The sequence below is a fragment of the Pan troglodytes genome, chromosome 11 (assembly GCF_028858775.2).
Source record: "Pan troglodytes isolate AG18354 chromosome 11, NHGRI_mPanTro3-v2.0_pri, whole genome shotgun sequence".
Classification (NCBI taxonomy): domain Eukaryota; kingdom Metazoa; phylum Chordata; class Mammalia; order Primates; family Hominidae; genus Pan; species Pan troglodytes.
Genome location: NC_072409.2, coordinates 38,616,562 through 38,638,503, shown reverse-complemented (window position 1 = coordinate 38,638,503; position 21,942 = coordinate 38,616,562). Strand labels below are relative to the sequence as shown.

At 39.8% G+C, this 21,942-nt stretch overlaps 1 protein-coding gene across 1 annotated transcript in view; it reads right to left on the bottom strand.

Moving 5' to 3' along the window:
• LOC104007963 (uncharacterized) overlaps positions 1–21,942 on the bottom strand; it is a 60,624-nt gene that overhangs the window by 29,730 nt on the left and 8,952 nt on the right. The window contains exons 3-4 of the mRNA XM_063787336.1: positions 17,457–17,582; positions 4,423–4,554 (exon numbers count right to left, since the gene is read on the bottom strand). Of these exons, the coding sequence (XP_063643406.1) occupies positions 4,493–4,554; positions 17,457–17,582 (188 nt within the window). The 3' untranslated portion in view covers positions 4,423–4,492. The remainder of the gene's footprint in view (positions 1–4,422; positions 4,555–17,456; positions 17,583–21,942) is intronic.

The following is a 21,942-nucleotide window of genomic DNA, read 5'->3' as shown; positions in this document are numbered from 1 at the left end:
TATGGAACCAAAAAAGAGCCCGCATCGCCAAGGCAATCCTAAGCCAAAAGAACAAAGCTGGAGGCATCACACTACCTGATTTCAAACTATCATTTTTGATTAAATAAAAAGCATAGGATTATTTATTTATGTGTATGTATGTAGACAAATCCTGGAAAGATATACAGTCAATTGTTAACAAAATTTATTTCTCTGTGGAATAATTATGATTACCCTCCAAAAATTAATCAGTATTTTCTAGATTTTATTCAATGACTAAATATAACTAGTGTAATAAGCATATAGAAAAGAGAAAGAATGAGTCCCCAAGCCCTACAAAGAAACTGTGGGTGCCCTCAGGCAATGTTAGTGAGTCTTGGCTGCATAGTATTATAGTATCACCTGGGGAGATTTTAAAACGTCTAAATGGAAAGGCTTCCCCCAAGACTTTTGAACTGAATCAGAATCTCTGGGGCTGAAACCAAGGCTTAAAGCTCCTGGGATTTTTTCAATGTGTGGCCAAGTTTGCGAACCACCGCCTCAGGGGAGCTTTCCTTGCCTTTCCTTGCTCTTCATAGGTCCCCTTGGGACCCTGGCTTATAGGGGCCTCAATGGGTCCCCACAACCAAGCTAGTCCCAGGACAGACATCAGTATTCCTTGACTCCCAGTATCACATAGTTTACTCAGTTTTCATAATAATTTTGAAGTAGATCAGATATAGAAATTACTTTGGCCCCTGGACAGATATAGGGAGAAAAGGTGGAAAGAAGATAGGAGTTACAATATCTTGGTTCTTAGTGAGGTCTCTCATGCAATAGCTGTGTGATCATGAATAGGTTACTTTCTTTTTTTCATTCTCAGTAGCACGATGAAATGGACAGGTTACTTTTCTCTGAGGCTCAGATTCCTTATATCTGCACCTTTCTTGGTTGCTATTAGAATTAAGTGAACTAAAACACCTGAAAAGAGTTTAGTAAAATGTAAAGTACTGTATACATATTAGTATTTTTCTTACTGTATTTTGTAACTTATAATATGAAGAATGTGCTCAGAGGAAGATGGTATCTGAGGAAGGCCCAAGAAAGGTTGACTTAGTCTCCCACAGGTGACCTAGGCCTTTGGATGGACAGAGACACCTAAGTTCAGAGATAATTAAATAAGGGGCAAATCCATGGGCTGAAACTAAAAGCAACTTGACAGGCCAAACATGAAACGCTTCTTTCTCAGAAATTCAGAGAAGAGACTCTGAGAAAGATCTTCCCTTTGCTTTTCTGATGGCTTCCAGGAATTTTTCCCAAAGTGGTGATGTCCCAGAATAAATAGGTTTTCTTCTCATAATTAAGCCAGAGGTTCTGGGAATGGGCTGAGCCCAAGGCTGAATTCATTACTGAAATTGCTCGCAATTTAATTCAGGTCTCAAGGAGGTGGTTCCTGTGTGTCACTGGAAAAGAATCCTTGCATCTAGACAACAGTCTCCACGTGTCTCTAGATTGACTTTGAAATGGGAAACTTTTTCTCCCTCTGCATTTAATTTACTCTCTAAAAATAAAAGTCCACAAAAGGAACTTCACTGCCACACTGTCTATAGAAGGACCTCAGCATTAGGTGGGACCATCTGGGACATCATTCAACATGGGTAGTGACTGAAGAAAGTTGAGTGTCCCTTAGGAATAGAGACCATGAATTTTTCATTTTTGGATCCTCTGCATGTCACATAGTGCTGGGCCCAGAAAAAAAGTACACAGTGAATCAATGCCTTGGAAGCTTCTCCTGCAGGCACAGTTCCTAGTGCATGGTAGGAAATTATAAATATTTGTGAAGTGGACAGCATTGCCACCAGGTCTAACACACTGAAAATATCCACTGTTGTGCAAATGTGTTTTCCTTTTGTTCCTCTTAGACCATTATTGGTTGCAACTATTCCCATAAAATGGATTTGTTGCCCACATTCTCAGAGTAGGCAATAACCCATGTAATAATATGGGTCTGTACTAAAGATAAACCATAATGTTTGTATGGTAGCTTCTCATTGTATTATACAATGGGATCTTCACTTCAGGAAGAATGACTACTGCATTCTTCCAGGCCAGAGATAAAGGAAACCTCAACTAGGAAAGTGACAGTGGGAGGGAGACACATGGGAATTTTCGAACCTGATTTCTGGTTTGGAAACCTGAGTGGATGATGGTGCTATTTGCTGAGATATGAAGAAGGTACAGTTTTGACTGGAAATATGATGAGTTTAATTATGAACATTCTGAGTTTAAGCACTTGTCTGCCACCCAGGTAGAGGTAGAGATCATTAGATATGAAAGTATGAAACTCAGAGGAGACATCTGGGTAGATATATTCTCTTTCTCTCTCTCTTTCTCTCTCTCTTTTTTTTAAGACAGGGCCTCACTCTGTTGCACAGGCTGGAGTGCAGTGGCACAATCACAGCTCACTGCAGTCTCAAACTCCTGGGCTCAAGCAATCCTCCTGCCTCAGCCTTCTAAGTAGCTGGGACCACAGGCGCATGTCACCACTACCTGGCTAATTTTTGAATTTTTAGTAAAGACGAGGTTTCGTTGTGTCGCCCAGGCTGGTCTCAAACTCCTGAGTTCAAGCCATCCGACCGGCTTGGTCTCCCAAAGTGCTGAGGTAACATGTGTGAGACACTGTGCCCTGCCAGTAGATATAGTCTTGAGAGCCATCAGCATATGATAGTAATAGATATCCAGAAATAATGAGTATGTGGGAAGAACAGTGAGAACAGTTTTAGGGGTAAGGAGGTGGCAGAGACCCATAGCAGAAGATAGAGTAGAAAAATGAAAACGGACACAGTTAGCATGAAAGAAAAGAAGGTAGTATGGAAGGAGGTATGAGGTTAAAGGAGAGATTTTTAAAGATGGAAAAGACATGTTTAAATGCAAATGGGAGAGGAACAAGATGGACCCACTGGGCTCCTCTGAATCTGTCCGTCACCACATCTGACTACAGCAACCTTAAGACAGTAATGACAATGGCTTCACTTTTGCCTTTTTTTTTTTATATATACTTTAAGTTCTAGGGTACATGTGCACAACATGCAGGTTTGTTACATATGTATACATGTGCCATCTTGGTGTGCTGCACCCATTAACTCGTCATTTACATTAGGTATATCTCCTAATGCTACCCCTCCCCCCTTCCCCCAACCTCAAGACAGGCCCCAGTGTGTGATGTTCCCCTTCCTGTGCCCAAGTGTTCTCATTGTTCAATTCCCACCTATGAGTGAGAACATGCGGTGTTTGGTTTTTTGTGCTTGTGAAAGTTTGCTGAGAATGATGGTTTCCAGCTTCATCCATGTCCCTACAAAGGACATGAACTCATCCTTTTTTATGGCTGCATAGTATTCCATGGTGTATATGTGCCACATTTTCTTAATCAGTCTATCATTGATGGACATTTGGGTTGGTTCCAAGTCTTTGCTATTGTGAATAGTGCCACAATAAACATACATGTGCATGTGTCTTTATAGCAGCATGATTTATAATCCCTTGGCTATATACCCAGTAATGGGATGGCTGGGTCAAATGGTATTTCTAGTTCTAGATCCTTGAGGAATCACCACACTGTCTTCCACAATGGTTGAACTAGTTTACACTCCCACCAACAGTGTAAAAGTGTTCCTATTTCTCCACAACCTCTCCAGCACCTGTTGTTTCCTGACTTTTTAATGATCGCCATTCTAACTGGTGTGAGATGGTATCTCATTGTGGTTTTGATTTGCATTTCTCTGATGGCCAGTGATGATGAGCATTTTTTCATGTGCCTGTTGCCTGCATAAATGTCTTCTTTTGAGAAGTGTCTGTTTATATCCTTCACCCACTTTTTGATGGGGTTGTTCGTTTTTTTCTTGTAAATTTGTTTGAGTTCTTTGTAGATTCTGGATATTAGCCCTTTGTCAGATAAGTAGATTGCAAAAATTTTCTCCCATTCTGTAGGTGGCCTGTTCACTCTAATGATAGTTTCTTTTGGTGTGCAGAAGCTCTTTAGTTTAATTAGATCCCATTTGTCTATTTTGGCTTTTGTTGCCATTGCTTTTGGTGTTTCAGACATGAAGTCCTTGCCCGTGCCTATGTCCTGAATGGTATTGCCTAGGTTTTCTTCTAGGGTTTTTATGGTTTTAGGTCTAACATTTAAGTCTTTAATCCATCTTGAATTAATTTTTTTATTCAAAAAATGCCTCAGGATGACAAGAAACTTACATATGAACTAGAAGGAAGTTGGGCTCTGCACCCATCTTGGGATACTTGCTCACAATTTGTGAGGAACATACTAAATATGATACCATTTCTATTGTTCTTGCTATGTAACAAACCACTCTAAAAACTTAGTGGCATAAAACAAAAATCTTATTGTCCTCATGGTTTCTGTGGATCAGGAATGTGAACAGAGCACAGCAGGGGTGGCTTGTTTACCTTCTCTGATGTCTGGGCCTCAGCTGGGAAGGCTTGAAGGCTGGGAATGACTTGATGGCTGGGGTTGCAGTCATCTGGAGGTGTCTTTGCAGTTGATGCTGGCTGTGGCTGGGACTTCAGTTGAGCTGTCAGCTGGAAAAAATACAGTGGCCTCTCCATGTGGTGTCTCTGTATGAGCTACTTTGGTTTTCCTCACAGCTTGGTGGTGGTGAAACTTTATCACTTTTTATCATCTAACCTAAGTCACATCTAAGTGAAGTCACACAGCATCACTTCTTCCAAAGTCATAAAACCACCCAGATTCTAGGGAAGAGAGTTTAGATTCCACTTCTCTATGAAAACAGAACAGAAGTCATATTGTGTAAAAAAAAAAAAAAAAAAAAAAAAAAAGCATGTGGAGTGGGAATTATTCTTTTGATCATCTCTGGAAAATACTATCTGTCTTAGATGAATGGTCCTACTGAATTTCTCTTTTGCCTGAACCTTGGAAAAATTCTTCTTATGTCCCTCAACAGTTGGGACTCAAAAGCCAAATGAGTAAGGTATTGCTGTATTTGGGAGTCCAGTAGGACAGCCTTTCTGTAAAAGTTACACTGGGAAAGATTGGGTGGATGATATGTAATCACCGGGAATATGAAAATCTCACAGGACAGAGAGTTAAAGAATAGAAACAAAACAATTTTGGAAAAACCAGAAGCAATGGAAACAGACCCTGCTTGGAGGAGCAATAGAGAAAAATGGTGGCAAAATGAAGACTGGGGAGAAATGGCAGATCAATAAACTCCACAAAAGAAAAAATTAATTTCTGTGAAATATAAATAAACCTTGGGCAAAATTAACCAATCTTAATTTAGAAGCTGGCAGAAAACTTTTTTCAGTTAGGGAGGCCATTAAGTGAAATTATTAGCTGTTAATGTGTATTAACACTAAGCATTCTGTCATATTTGGAAGTGACAGCTCAAATGGGGATTAGACATAGACCATACTTCTTTTATTTCTTTCTTTTTCTTTTTTTTTTTTTTTCTTTTTTTGAAACAGAGTCTCACTCTGTTGCCCAGGCTGGAGTACAGTGGCACGATCTCAGCTCACTGCAACCTCCACCTCCTGGGTTCAAGCGTTTCTGTTACCTCAGCCTCCCAAGTAGCTGGGACTACAGGCGTGCGCCACCATGCCCAGCTAATTTATTTTGTGTGTGTGTGTACAGTGTGTATATATATACATACATACATATATATACACACACACACATATATATATATACATATATATATATATTTTTTTTTTAGAGACGGGGTTTTGCCATGTTGGCCAGGCTGGTCTTGAACTCCTGACCTCAGGTGATCCGCCTGCCTCGGCCTCCCAAAGGGCTGGGATCTTATAGGCCTGAGCCACTGCACCTGGCACTGACATGGACCATACTTCTAAGAGATAGTGATAGCTCAGAACTATATAGTAATCTACTATTATTACATCTTATATATCTGTTTATAAGTATAACATATTCATTATGTATTACACTAAGCTATTCTTGTTTTTTTTTATGTTATATCTTTTACTTACTATGTTAAATATCCAGCCTCCTAATTAGTATGTTATCTCTGAATCTAGGTGATACTTCTTGGAGTTTGTCAAACTATTTAGTCATCACTACCTAGAACATTTTAGCACCAGGTGGCAGCAGAATCTGAGGCCTGTGATAAAATACTTGGGAGGGAACTAAATACCTAATTAAGAATTTACCTCAAACCTAAGGATAGTCAATAAGGAGAAGCAATTGTATTACTTTCTACTCCCCATGTTTAGATCTCGATCTCTCTCTCTCTCTCTCATTTTAGTGAGTGATTATTCAAATTGAGCATACATCCTATTCCCCTCTCCACCAAACACTCACATATACTCTTGCAGACACAGAGAAGAACCAGTCAGCCAAGTGGACTATGCTGGAAGTTAGCCTCAGAAGGGCAAGAAGTAGGGTAGCCTAGCTCATAGACAGCCAGCAGGATAAACCCAATTGGAATCTGTTACGAAAATCCAGGGCCTAAAGAACAGAGACCAAGTTCAAACACCAATTCCAAAGGGCCAGAAGCAGAACCAAAGTCAGGTAGCAGAATGAAACAAAGAAGAGATGTCAAGCAAGAGCCAGTAAGACTCTTACTTTAAGAGTGACCTGCCTTTAGAGGTCAGCAAGGGCATGTGCCTGGTTATTTTGAGCTGGCCTAGGGACCAAAGAAACTAGACTCAAGCTGTCTTCTTAAACGTATCCAAGTGTTGAACACATCACTTCTACAAAATTCTCCATTCTATATAGGCTGGCCAAAGAACAGAGGCCTGGCAACCCTTTGCTGGGTTTAACATGCCCTTGCTGGGTAATCCAAATTGGCTGTTTGCAATCTTGAGGTGACTCCCTCATCAGATGTGAGTGTGAGTGCTAATCTAGTCTTGCCAGAAGACATGGTAGTGATTTGAAATGGCAGTTCCAATTTGCTCTTATTTAAGAAGCAATGCCTTAGTCACTTCAGATTTTGTTTGGCTAGAGCCTGGTACTTAAGCTGTCAACCTGGATAGAGATGCATATTTTTTAAACACAAATACAAAATCATTTCAAAGTCCATTAAACAGATTTTTTTAGTTGGAGAGTAACTCAAAATTGCCAAGCTACTTTATTTTCTGATGCTTTCTTAATCATGATATAGTTCCAAATAGTATTTTTTCAATAATTATAATTTCAAAGCATTTTTTAAAGTGGGTGTTAGAGCTTTTAGGCATTTTCAATCCTTTTTTTTTTTTTTTCTGGTTGCTATAAAGGCCCAGGATTCAGCCTTGGAACATGTATCAGACTCTCCAATTAGATATCATTATTTGAAGAATCCCTAAAAAGTTTTGAATGAAGTCTATTGTAATCATTCTTCATCCTTGAAGCTTTCCACATAGCTGCATATTTCACTGCATGGTTGTAAAAATGGATTTTCATGTCATACGTTTAAAGAAGAAACAGCAGTCTTTGTTCCAAGGAGTATTTCAGAAGATTTACAGGTGTTAACAGGTGGAAAGATTCTGGGTTTTGCCTTTAGGAAGAAAAGACCAACCGAGCGCGGTGGCTCATACCTGTAATCTCAGCACTTTGGGAGGCTGAGGCAGTTGGATCACTTGAGGTCAGGAGTTCAAGACCAGCCTGACCAACATGGTGAAACCCCATCTGTACTAAAAAAAAAAAAAAAAAAAAAAAAAAATTAGCTGGCCATGGTGGTGGGCGCCTGTAATCCCAGCTACTCAGAGGCTGAGGCAGGAGAACTGCTTGAACCCAGAAGGCAGAGATTGCAGTGAGCCAAGATCGTACCACTGCACTCCAACCTGGGCAACAGAGTGAGACTCTGTCTCAAAACAAAACAAAACAAAACAAAACAGAAAAGACCTATTGTGGTCAGTAACAGCCTCTTGAGAAGTAGCTGTGCTTATGTCTGTCTGGCCTTACAAACCAAGAGGTGGACCATCTCACAGAACAGGCATTTGTGGACAACTAGCAACAAGATGGAGTCAAAGTACACCATGGAGAAGGGTTGCTAGGTGCCCAAAGAGGCTTTGAAGGGGCAGTACCCTGGTGTGATCTCCATGTTCCAAGGGCTATATCTCAGGAACCTGATTTAGCAGCATAATGACAGTGGATCAATCTCTCCCTCTCTCCGACCCCCAGATAGACATCCACTAACAAGCTCTGATGTATAAATTAGAAGTTCATCTATTAACTTATAACTGGGTCTTGGATCTTCTGGTAAGTATATTTTTTTTATCTATAGGTGGATCTACACAGAAAGGCAAATTACTATCAAAAGTCTGTTGCACATAAGCATAGACTCAGTACAAGGGGAGTTAGTGTTTCAAGTGTTTCATAGCTTTATCTTGGATACAGCCCCATGTACATGTCTTAGTAAGGAACAAAGCAGATTAAATCCCTCTCATTTCTTTATCTAAACTTGATCTAATAGCGTTTCTAGTTCTGACATTTTATATTTAATTTCACTTGATTTCCATTGTCTTCTGGTGCAAATGGAAGCATAACAGGAACTCAAAAGGGTCAGACAAACCACAAGAGCAGAGAACTGTGTCTCAAGATATATGAGGAAGAAGAAAGAGTGCCCTTAACTACTTTGCCTGACTTCAGATCTCTAGACACAGATAAATTATACCATAATGTGCAAGAAACACAGATAGTGTTAGGGATCCTCTGAGACATTTGGAGACATTATAGAGATGAGAAGAGGTGCTTGAACCCTAAAAACAAACAAATGTTCTGATTTTCTAAATAAAGAAATAATATGAGCCAGAAAGGACAGGAAAGTAAGTCTCGGGCGAATCTCTGACATAGTTTAAGTAGATTACTGAGCACAGAAAAGAATGCAGTGATCTCCAGGAAGCAGCATGAGTTCAGTACAAATGCCTCAGCCATACCAGTTCACCATTTACAATTTACTTTTCAGACATATTTATTTATTAGTTTGTCAGATTTAAGATTTGAGCCCATATTTAAATAATAAAATCAACTGGATGATATTTTCTTTCTTTGTTGCGAATCAGTTAATGTAGCAGCAATATTTGTTGATCAGAAGTCTGGGTTAAATCCTTTAGTGAGTCCATCCTGACCAGGTGCCACATGTGCCACTCTGCCTTCTGTAGTAGAATTGGAAGGCAACATTTCAGTTCCAGTGAAACTATATTGCCTTTATTTGGAACATCTCTAAATTCCTCTTTCAGAATTTTCTTCTGAAGTTTACTTTTTATTTTCACAGGTAGAAAGTCACTGCCCTTTGGAGAATAGATGTTTACCTTTTCCAGAAACAGTCGGTTCTATCAGAAACAAAAAGAGATAAACTTTGATCACCTAGTCAATTGAAGGACGGGGTAGAGGGAAAGAGGAATGCAAAGATTAGGGTATACGTATAAACCAAAAAAAAAAAAAAAAAAATTAGTTGTGGGTCTTGTAAATTGGCCCTAAAAGCAATCTCTAAAGAGAAATTTTTAATAGAGAAAAATGTCCTTAATACTTTTCAAATTCTTAAATATTATCTTGCTTTCAAATGTTTAAAAATGTAAGTTTCAAATGATAAGGCAGATTGAACACAGAAATACATACAGACTTTTCTATACCTTCCTTTCTTCTGATCTAGCAATGTAATCCAAGCATTATAAGTAACTTTTAGTTACAGAACAGATTTCATTTCATTTCAAATGAATTTTTATATGTATGATTTTTAAAATCAGGATAGCAGATTTTATCTTCTAACGTCTGATAGGCTATAAATCATAGCTCCTTTATTTAAACTTAAACAGAATTTTAAAAACACAGGAGAACAAATATTTAGGTAGTTTTAAGTTGGTATCTTTTGTTAAATTCTTTTGAAAGCAGAATTCAAACTTTAAATGCAAAAATATTGTTGCTGATAGGTTCACATCATATTCAAGTGTTATATTATACATGACTTTAACAGAATTTTAAGTTAGGAGATGAGCAGTAATGTTAGAAAGTAACATCTGTAACATTACTTTTCCAATAGACCTCATCCATGCAAATGTCTCCTGTGGACATTTCAAATAATCTTCACCAAAAGTTAATTAAATAAGAAAAAATAAGAAATGATATTTATCTATTTATAATTAATCTTTTTCCTGATTTACAAAACTACATATAATTCAACAACATTTTATAAAAGCAAGGGAAGGATTAAAAATAAAGTGAATGTGGGAAAAATTAGCCAGAGCTGAAGCAGGGATTCACATTCATGCTTTGAAGTCCTATGTACTTGGTTAAATTTAGCTTAGGCTTTCTAACAGTCATTGCAAAGAAGGAAACAATCAGTTCCATTATTCACAAGTTTTTTAAAAAGTGCTATTTAGAGGGGTACAACACTCCAGGTTCTTGAAGCCTGGGGCTTGCGGAGCTCAATCACCTGCTAGCCAAAAATACTTCCTGGTGGTAAGCTGGTTGAAAGCTGAATTAAGTACTGTATTTTGTTAGGAGGGCCTAAAGTATGTCATTCCTCTGCTCTAAAACCTTCAGTGGCTCTCCACTGCCTATACATTAACTATACATTTCTTGATCTGATATTTGAAGCCATCCTTAAAACCAAGTCAAGGTGAGCTCCCTGAAGGCAGATAGCATTTCTTATTCAATATCGTATTACTAGCATTGCCACAGGTCCAGTGACAATGTAGGTGTCAACAGATGCTCAGAAACAACTCTTTTATACAGGGACTCTCAATCACCCAAGAAAATTGGCAGAAACCTCTCCAGTCCTCTTTTGTCTACCTGTAAGGCCTTCCCCTGCCAGCTCTGTTAAATGCTGGCCAATTTTTCAAAATCAATAATAATATCTTCATCACCAATAACAGCTACAATAACATCACTTTGCATTTGTATTGTGCAGACACAAAGTGCAGACACAAGTGCAGACACAAAAAATCCAATTCTATTCTCATAATCAGCCTTGCTTTGTAGTCAGGGCAGGGATCATGGTCCCAGCTCCACAACGCAGAAATCACATCTTGTACAAGATCACATCCTTATTAAATGGGAGATAACATTTCCTCCTGATTTCCACAACAGGTTGTGGTCTCTTTCTCTTCTTCAAACCCTTGTGGCATTCAGTTTGGCATCTCTTATCAAAATAACTCCATTCATTTTACATAGTCCTTTACAGTTTATAAAAAATGGTTTCTCAACCAAAATTCCTATTTTTTTTATTTTTACAACTTCATTTGGAAAAAATTAATCCTCCCCTTACTGTGAGGACCCTGCTGCTTTCTCCGCTCTCTCTAAAAATATAAAAAGTGAAAGCTACTCAGTAGATTTCACCACCATCACTGCATTCATTTTATCATCTGCCAAGAACAATAGAAACTAACATTTTTAAGGTTCCTACTCTCTGGAAGGTTCTGGGGTAATTTTAAAATAGATAATACTGCTTTATTTTACTTCTTTGCCCTTAGACTGTTAAATTTCGCACACGCACATGCACACACACATGCACACGCACACACACACACACAAACCCTGAAACGGCCCTAATCTGAAAATAAAGTATGTATTCTCCTGCTCTATGGCCACTTTGATCAATGGGGAAAGAGAACCAGGAGTAGTGGTGACAAAAAGGAACTTAAATCCTTTCTGAAACTCTGCTACAGTGACTGATTTAAGAATCAAGTCTAGCTGGAGTCCATCAGGGGGATCCAGAATGTGTTGACAAGAGCTGCCAGTTAGGGGAATTTCTGGTGAAGACATCCTCAGGTAGGAAAAGACCCCAGCAGAGAGATTTTGATGAGGAGACTCTTCATCCTTCACCTTGGTTCTGAGTGACAGCTCCAAGCCAGAAGAAGGCTGGAGAACAAAACCAAACTGGAGGCCACCACCAGAAATCTTTTGGGTGTGAGGACTGGAAAGTCCCTGTGCTAAGATGCAGCACTACACAACTCCAGGGGGCACTCTTCACATGGCCCATACTGTGCACATGGCCTTGGAGTTATGTAACATGGGGTCCTCCTCACGGTATCTGGCCCTGTTCTCCCATTCCACTGACTGCATGTCACAGGGGACATCCATGTCGAGACCCTCAAGGGAACTGGAAACTTTCAAGCTTTCATTACTCATTTCATGATTTGGTGCTTGGCATTTTGATTTCAGTTCACTTTATGGCTTTTCCTTGAATAAGATTTTAAAGATATATATGACGGGGAGCACTGGGATTCTCTAGACATGCTAAGCAGGAACTCAAAGGTGAGTATCATGCCAATTGTGTGATTCCCCCCATAGTGTAACTCAGGCTCCTGATGGCAAAGATTTCTCTGGAAAAAAGGTCAACTTCATCCAGACTGTGTGGTCTCCATTCTTTTAGCTATGTTTTTCTGTGAAAAGCATTACCTTTTGAGAAAAGCAAATTAGAAATTATTCTAACTTATATATGGGGCCCAGCAATAATTTCCCATCCACCCTTCAGATCTGTAGTTCCCAAAACTGACTATACTTTAGAATTGTTTACAGAAAATATATTGACACCTGGTTTCCACTCCAGGACAAGTAAGTCAAGATCTCTGAAGGTGGGGCCCAGGCAACTACATCTTTTTTTTTTTTTTCTTTTTGAGACGGAGTCTCACACTGTTGCTGGGCTGGAGTGCAATGGCGCGATCTTGGCTCACTGTAACCTCCACCTCCCAGGTTCAAGTGATTCTCCTGCCCAAGCCTCTGGAGTAGCTGGGATTACAGGTGCCCCCCAGCACGCCCGGCTAATTTTTTGTATTTTTAGTAGAGATGGGATTTCACTATGTTGGCCAGGCTGTTCTCGAATTTCTGACCTCGTGATCCACCCGCCTCGGCCTCCCAAAGTGCTGGGAGCAACTACATCTTTTAAAAGGTTTCTAAGTGATTCGCTGTGCTGTCAGGGTGGTGACCCTATGCCTCAGGTAGTTTTTTATTCTTCCTCTAATCTCAGCCTCAGTCATCAATTGAGCTTCAGAAGGTTTGCTCAGCTGGAGAAACTCAGTTATGAAACTGGAGAGGACACTAATGAGAACACAAAGGCAATGAGACGAACAGGTCATTTAAAACAAATATTTATCAAGTGCCACATTCCCAGTCATGTACCAGGTGCTGGGAACACAAAATAATTATGACAAAGTCCCTGCCCTCAAAAAGTTTCTGCTCTAGCTGGAAAGACGGGTATGTGAATTACTATAACACAGAGCAAAATTAAATCAAGGTATTATGGGAGCACAGGTTGGGGAAATGAGGGAAGATTTTGGAGAAGAAAATACATTTGAGGTAGGTCTTCAAGGACGGATAAAGTTCTGATCAATGGAAAAGAGGCAGAAGGCATTCCAAAGCGGTATAGCTTGAGCAAAGGCATAGAGGCAAGAAAGTGGATGGGATATTGAGGAACTATAGGAACCTGGTTCAGAAAATAGTAGCCTATGAGGCTGGAGGTTTTTATTTTTTAATTATTACTTTTAAAATTTTCTGTAGAGATGGGGTCTCATGTTGCCCAGGCTGGTCTCAAACTCCTGGACTCAAGCGATCCTCCTGCCTCAGCTTTCCAAAGTGCTTGGGTTACAGACGTGAGCCACTGCACCTGGCGAGGCTGGAGATTTAAATTTAAATGTGAAGCCAGGCACATTTGTACTACGATTGCACCTGTGAATAGCCACTGCACTCGAGCCTGGGCAATATAGCAAGACCCTGTCTCTTAAAATGTTTTTGAAATTCAAAAAAAAAATTGGTGGAAGGCCTCAGAAGCCCCCACAAGTAATCTGTAGGTGTTATGAGTTTGTGAGTCTATACAGTATGTGTCTTAGATGGAGAGAACACAATAAAGATAAAAACCAAATCGTGCCATGATAAGATCTGAAACAAATAGAAACATGATCAATATGAACTTTGATAAATACCTCTGAGGTAGTTACTCATCCTGTTTTTGGGCAGCCTTCTCTGATTTTATGCTTTAGCACTTGTAGGTTTTAACTATGAAGCAGAAAGCTGCACAGACAAGCCACTTAAATTATTCATCCTAAATCAAGTTGAGTTTAAGAGTCTTCTCTTGTTACTCCCACTACTCTGAGGGAGCTGGACACACCACTGTTGCATTTTTTTCCTGTGCTTTTTACATATGTTCTCTCCGTTGAGAATGCTATTTCTTCCTTCTGTGATAATGCCTATGTACTGACTAAACTCTTAAGTTGCCAGCTCTGTGTGTCTTTCTATAGCATTTTTATAGGGACAGCTAATCTAACAGTTATTAATTATACTGTATTTAGTAACATGTCTGTGTTCCCTCCCAGACTGTCAACCCCTGGAAGACAGAAACAGGATCTTTTTAAACTTTCAATCACCAGGACTCAGCACAGTGGCTGACATGCTGGTGGTGCAGACTGAATGAGTGAATGAGAAAGCACTTACCAGATGTTGGAAAGATTTAAAGATATCAATTATGTCCTTTAATGTTTAGGTACTGGGATTCGGGAAATTTTTTTCCATATTTAAAACCATTTGCTCAGGTTCAAAACACTTCTCTTCTGAAGTGTTCACTTATATAAGCAAAATGACAGTTGCTGAACCTATCAATGTATTTCCGTGAAACAAGCAACATTTCTCTCTTTAGTACTAATCTGCCAAGGAAATATTAAAGTTAATGTATCTTTGGCTAGAAGTATAAATATTACTCAAAAAGCTCCTAAAAACAACTGAAGCCTACAAAAGGGGAAAAAATCCCTTAAGGGATATGACAATAGAATTTGGGGCTTCCTGGGATAAGAGGAGAGAGGGTGGTGCTCTTTGTGAATTTTGACGATTTCCAGTTCCTTAAATGTATTCCACTACTTGGGGGATTAAAAGGTTTACTGGTGAGAGTGTCAGTTGTCAAAGGACTGAGGATAGATTCTATAATCCTGTAAAAGAGAGCTCCAACAGCTTCTCCGACAGGAATCTTGAAATATTTGTTATCTCAGGAATAATTTTGCCCTATTGTTATACTTCCTTGGTTCTTTAACAATCCTGTTGCCCCTGGAAGAAATAACATGTTTAAGGAAATTAATTTTTGCACCGTTGCTCCCGAATTCTATTTGTAAGGCACCTTGTCTATTACTCCGTGCATTTGTATTGGTTTTTGCCTCATATATTTTGATGCTCTGTTGTTAGGTGTGTACACATTAAGGATTGTTTTGTCCTCTTGGAGAATTGAACCATTTATCATTAGGTAAGTGCTCTTCCTCATCCCTGATAATTTTCCTTGTTCTGAAGTCTGCATTGACTGCAATTAATAGAGCTACTCCAGCTTTCTTTTGAATAGTGTTAGCATATATTATGGGTTGAATTGTGTCCCCTCCCCCAGATTTTTATTGTTGAAGTTCTAACTCCCAATACCTCAGAATGTGACTTGTATATTTGGATACAGGGTCTTTAAAGAGGTATAAAATTAAAATAAGGTCATAAGAATGGGCCCTAATCCACTATGGTTAGTGTCCTTATATGAAGAGGAAATTTGGACACAGATACGAACAGAGGGAACTCTATATTCTTCTCAAGAGGGAGAAGATGGCCATCTACAAGCCAAGGAGAGAGGCTAAGAACAGATCCTTCCCTCATGATCCTCGGAAAAAAATAATTCTGCCAACTCCTTGATCTCAGACTTCTAACCTCCAGATTGTGAGAACATAAATTTCCCTTGTTTAAGCCACCAATTTCTAGAACTTTGTTATGGAAGCCCTAGCTAATGAATACACCATGGTATCTCTTCCACCATTCCATTACTTTTAACCTACTTGTGTCTTTATAGAGTCAGTTTCTTGTAGACAACATATGGGTCTTGTTTTTTATTGTCTGACAATCACACTCACAAAAAATTGATATATTTGGACAATTCACACTTAAAGTGGCTATTGATGTATTTGGTTTAACATCTACATGTTCCTAATGTTTTCTACTCATTGCACTTGTTCTTTGTTTATTTTTGCTCCCCCTTCTTTTCTATCTTCTTTTGCATATCAATTACACCTCTTTTTGAATTTTTTAGGTAGTTGCCCTAGAGTTTTCAATATACATTCACAACCGATCTAAGTCCACTTTCAAGTAACAAAATGCCACTCTAGAGGTAGTGCAGTTACCTTATTCCCAATTCCTCCCTCCCATCCCTTAAAGCATTTATGCCATTCATTTGACTTATCCATAAGCTATCATCACCCAATATATTGTTACTGTTATTACTTTAAACAGAGAGCTGAAAGGTTTAAAGCACTGGAGGGACAACAGGACACATACCAAATTACTGTACTAAAATGTAGACTGATGGGTCAAAAAAACCAGAAAGTCCATATTATAAGGTGGTCGTTTGGAGGAAGGAGGCATTAAATCTAGAAATACTAGAAATATTAGGAGAGGCCATAGTTGGTATGAACATAGAAAGATGAGTATGATTTGGACATACTTAGAGGGAAGAGCAATTGGTAGAGAATATCCCAGGTGGCAGGCACAGGATAGGATTGGGGAAAGCATTGGGATTAAAAAACACTGAGAATTTCAATTTGGTTAGAACTAAAGATGTGTGATGGAAAGTAACTGGAAATAAAGTTAGAAAATAAGGTTGGGCTCATGTGGAATTTCTATTAACTTGCGTGTTTGTTCATCTACCATGTGATATTATTGACATTCATAATAATAATAACTAAGGTATTACAAAATCCAAAGTGCCTTGCAAACTGCTAAGGTAAAAATAACATTTGATATAATTTTAATGCTGTTTGTTTACTGTGTTCTCATTGTAAGCATAGTGTAAAGTTCCATGTTTGAGGAGGAGTTAGGATGGTAAGGGATGTGAATAAGAGGAATTAAAGTCAGTGAACAAAGCAAAAATTACATAGTCAAAATTACCCTTGAAAATTCTTTAAATTGTCCAAAAGGTTTGTTAAGCATGACTTTATAAATACTATTTTATGCAATAATTCTTGGGCACACTAAGTTGTGAGAATAACTAAACTAGCTAATCTAAAGAACAAAAAAGGGGAAGAGGGAAAAAGGGAAAGAAATTTATAAGCAGATGTCTGGGCATTTAAGCCACTCCATATATAAAATGATTATCAAATTCCTCTGTAGTGAATGGGAAAGTGTTTACTAATTTGGGTTTGCTATAAAGCCTCTTTAACCTTACTATATATATGAACTGTTTGGTGATGGTGTGTGTGGTGGCAGAGGACAATAAAGCAGACAGTGGTGAGGTTTAAGTACTAAAGTCAGTGGATTCATTATATAAATATGTTTAAATTGATATCATAAGATAGTAGAAACATGGGATTTTGTGTCTACAATAGTTAGAATTATCTAGATTGAAAGTAGAAGTTCATTTGAGCTAGTTAAAACAAAGAAAAATGAGGGATAGATTGGAGGGAGGTGGAGCCAGACACCTTCCATGAACATCTCCCCTCCAGGAAGAGCAAACTGAAAAACTATCCACACAAGAAAGCCCCTTTGTAAGAACCAAAAATCAGGTGAGTGATCACAGTACCTGGTTTAAACAGCTTATCAAGGAAGGGCACTGAAGAGGGTAGGAAAGACAGTCTTGAATTGCTGACACCACCCCTCCTCCATCCTCCAGCAGCAGCCTCGTGGTGAGGAGAGAGAATCTGTATGCCTGGGGGAGGAAGAGCACAGTGATTGTGAGACTTTGCATTGGAACTCAGTGCTGCCTGTCATAGTGGAAAGCAACACAAGAAAGAATTTAGCTGGTGCTCACAGAGGGAGCATTTAGACCAGCCCTAGCCAGAGGGGGATCATCCATCCCAATAGTCAGAACCTGAGTTCCAGCAAGCCACATGACCATGGGCTAAAGTGCTCTAGGACCCTAAATAAACTTGAAAGGCAGTCTAAGCAACAAGGACTGCATTTCCTGGGGAAGTCCTGGTACTGTGCTGGACTCAGAGCCAGTGGACCTGGGGGGAACGTGACCTAGTGAGACCCCAGCTGGGGTGGCCAAGGGAGTGCTTATGTCAAACCTCCCTTAACCCTGGGCAGAACAGCTTGCAGCTCCAAAAGAGATTCCTTCCTTCCACTTGAGGAGAGAGAGGGAAGAGTAAAGAAGACTCTGTCTTGCAACTTGTATACCATCTCGGCCACAGTAGAACAGGGTACCAGGAAGAGTACTGAAGCCCCCAAACCAGTCCTAGTTCCTGAACAACATTTCTAGACACTGTGAGCCAGAAGGGGACCCTCTGCCTTAAAGAGAAGGACACAGTTATGGCAGGATTCATCTCTTGCTGACTAAAGAGCACTTGGGCCTTGAATAAACACCAGCGGCAGCAAGGCAGTACTTGTCACAGGACTTGGATGAGACTGAGTGCTGTGCTAGCTTCAGGTGTGACCCAGCACATTCCCAGCTGTAGTGGCTATGGAGAGAGACTCCTTCGGTTTAACGAAAGGAGAGGGAAGAGTAAGCCTTGCAGCTAGCTTGGCCACAGTAGGGTAAAGCACCAAGTGCGCTCCTGGGGTCTCTGATTCCAGGACTTTGCTCCTGGATGGTATTCCTCAACTAACCCTGGGCCAGAGGGGAGCACACTGCCCTAAAGAGAGACCCAGGCCTGGCAGCATTCACTGCAAGCTGACTGAAGAGCCCTTGGGACGTGGGTAAACCAAGCAGTACTTGCCATAGGCCTGGGGTGGTGGTGGCCATGGGGAGAAACTCCTTCTTCTTGAGGAAAGGAGAGGTAAGAGTGGAAAGGACTTTGTCTTGTGGCCTAGGTGCTAGCTCAGCCACAGTAAAATAGAGCACTAAGGAGCTGCCTAAGGTTCCCAGCTCCAGGCCCTGGCTCCCAGATAGCATTTTTGGACCTGCCCTGGGCTGAGGGGAGCCTATAGTCCTGAAGGGAAGGACAGAAGGCTAGCTGGATTTGCCACCTGCTGACTGAAGAGCCCTTGAGCCTTGAGTGAACACTGGCAGTAGCCAGAGTGGCTGCTGCAGGCCTTGGGCGAGACCTAGTGCTATGCTGGCCACAGGTATGACCCAGCACAGTCCCAGTGGTGGTGGTTACGGGAGTGCTTGTGTCACTCCTCCCCCAGATCCAGGAAGCTCATCATGGAGAGACTCCATTTATTTGGGATAAGTAAGAAAAGTGAACAAGAGTCTCTGTCTGGTAATCCAGGGAATTCTCTCAGATCTTACCCAAGACCACCAAGGCAGTACATCTACGAGTCTGCAAGAGTCACAGCACTACTGGGCTTAGGGTGGCCCCTAATGCAGATATGCTTGCAGTGAACAGAGACTTATATCACAACACTCAATTCCCTCTGAATACCTGGAAATCCTTCCCAAGAAGGATAGGTACAAACAAGCCCAGGTGCAAAGACTACACCTAACTCTTCAATGCCCAGACATTGCTGAATATCCACAAGCATCAAGACCATCAAGGAAAACATGACCTCACTAAACAACATAAATAAGGCACCAGTGACCAATTCTGGAGTGACAGAATTACATGAACATTCAGACAGAGAATTCAAAATAGCTCTTTTGAGGAAGTACAACAAAATTCAAGATAACACAGAGAAGGAATTTAGAATCATATCAGATAAATTTAACAGAGATTCAAATAATTTTTAAAAACCAAGCAGAAATTCTGAAGCTAAAAAATTCAACTGGCATACTGAAGAAGGAATCAGAGTATCTCAACAACAGAACTGATCAAGCAGAAGAAAGAATGAGTGAGCCTGAAGATAGGCTACCTGAAAATACACAGTCACAGGAGACAAAATGAAAAAGAATAAAAAAGAATAAGGCATGCCTACAGGATCTAGAAAATAGCCTCAAAAGGGCAAATCTAAGAGTTACTGGCTTTAAAGAGAAGGTAGAGAGAGATTGGGGTAGAAAATGTATTAAAAGGGATAATAACAGAGAACATTCCAAACCTAGAGAAAGATATAGGTATTTAAGCACAAGAAGATTATAGAACACCAAGCAGATTTAACCCAAAGAACATTACTTCAAAGCATTTAATAATCAAACTCGCAAAGGTGAAGGAAAGGAAGAACCTTAAAAGCAGCCAAAGAAAAGAACCGAATAACATACAAAGGAGCTCCAATATGTCTGGCAGCAGACTTCTCAGTGGAAACCTTACAGGTTTGACATGGCAGTACATATGGTGTGACAGAGTGGCATGACATATTTAAAGTGATGAAGAAAACACGTTTATCCTAGAATAGTATATCCGGTAAAAAATATCCTTCAACCATGAAGAATAAATAGAGACTTTCCCAGAGAAAGAAAAACTGAGGGATTTCATCAACACCGAACTTGTCCTACAAGAAATGCTAAAGGGAGTCCTTCAATCTGAAAGAAAAGGATGTTAAGCAATAAGAAGTGATCTGAAGGTACAAAACTCACTGGTAATAATAAGCGAACAGGCAAAAACGGAAGTTTTTTCTTAAGACAGGGTCTAGCTTTGTTGCCCACCCAGCCTGCAGTGCAGTGGTGCTATTAATAACACAGCTCACTGCATCCTCAACTCCTGGGCTCAGGTGATCCTCCCACCTCAGCCTTCCAAGTAGCTGGGACCACAGGCTCATGCCACAGTGCCTGGCTTATTTTTTTTTAAAATTTTTGAAGAGACAGGGTCTTGCCATGTTGCCCAGGCTAGTCTCAAACACATGGGCTCAAGGTGTTCAGACTGCCTGGGCAACATGGCCAAAACTGTCTTGCCCTCCCAAAGTGCTGGGGTTATAGGCATGAGCTACTGTGCCCAGCCAAACACAGAATATCGTAACACTGTAATTGTGGTATGGAAATTACTCATGTCTTGAGCAGAAATACTAAAATATGAACCTATCAAAAATAATAATTACAACAACTTTTCAAGACACGGACAGTGTAAGATATAAATAAGACCACCAAAAAGTTAAAAAGCAAGCAGTTAAAGTGTAAAGTGAAGTTGAAGTGTAGAGTTTTTATTACTCTTCTCTTTGCTTATTTGTTTGTTTTTACAACCAGTGTTTAGTTGTTATCAGCTTAAAATAATGGGTTATAAGCTGTTATTTCCATGCCTCATGAGAACCTCAAATTTAAAAACCTACAGCAGATACACAAAAAGTAAAAAGCAAGAAATTGGAACATACCACCAGAGAAAATACTCTTCACAAAAGGAAGGAAGGGCGGGAGGGAGGGAGGAAAGAAAGCAGGCAGGCAGGGAGGGAAGACCACAAAACAACAAGAAAACAAATTATAAAATGGCAGAAGTAAGTCCTTACTTATCGATAGTAACATTTCATATAAATGGACTAAACTCACCAATCAAAAAGACACAGAGTAGTTGAACTAATTTAAAAAGACACAAAGATCTGTTGTCTACAGGAAAAACACTTTACCTATAAAGACACATGGATTGAAAATAAAGAGATGGAAAAAAATATTCCATGCCAATTGAAACAAACAAAAAAGGAGCAGGAGCAGCCATATACGCTTTTTTTTTTTTTTTTTTTTTTTTGAGATGGAGTCTCGCTCTGTTGCCCAGGCTGGAGTGCAGTGGCATGATCTCAGCTCACTGCAACCTCTGCCCTACTGGGTTCAAGCAATTCTCCCACCTCAGCCTCCTGAATAGCTGGGATTACAGGCAAAGGCCACCACGTCTGGTGAATTTTTGTATTTTCAGTAGAGATGGGGTTTCACCATGTTGGCCAGGCTGGTCTTGAACTACTGACCTCAAGTTATCTGCCCATTTCAGCCTCCCAAAGTGCTGGGATTACAAGCAGGAGCAGCTATATTTTTATTAGACAAAAGATTTCAGACAAAGTCTATAAAAAGAGACAAAGAAGGTCATTATATAATGATAAAGGGGTCAATTCAGCAAGAGAATTTAGTAATTCTAAACATATATGCACCTAACACAGGAGAGCACCCAGGTATACAAAGCAAATATTATTAAAACTAAGGTCAGAGATAGACCCCAATACAATGATAGCTGGAGACTTCAACACCCTATTTTCAGCATTGGACACATCACCCAGAC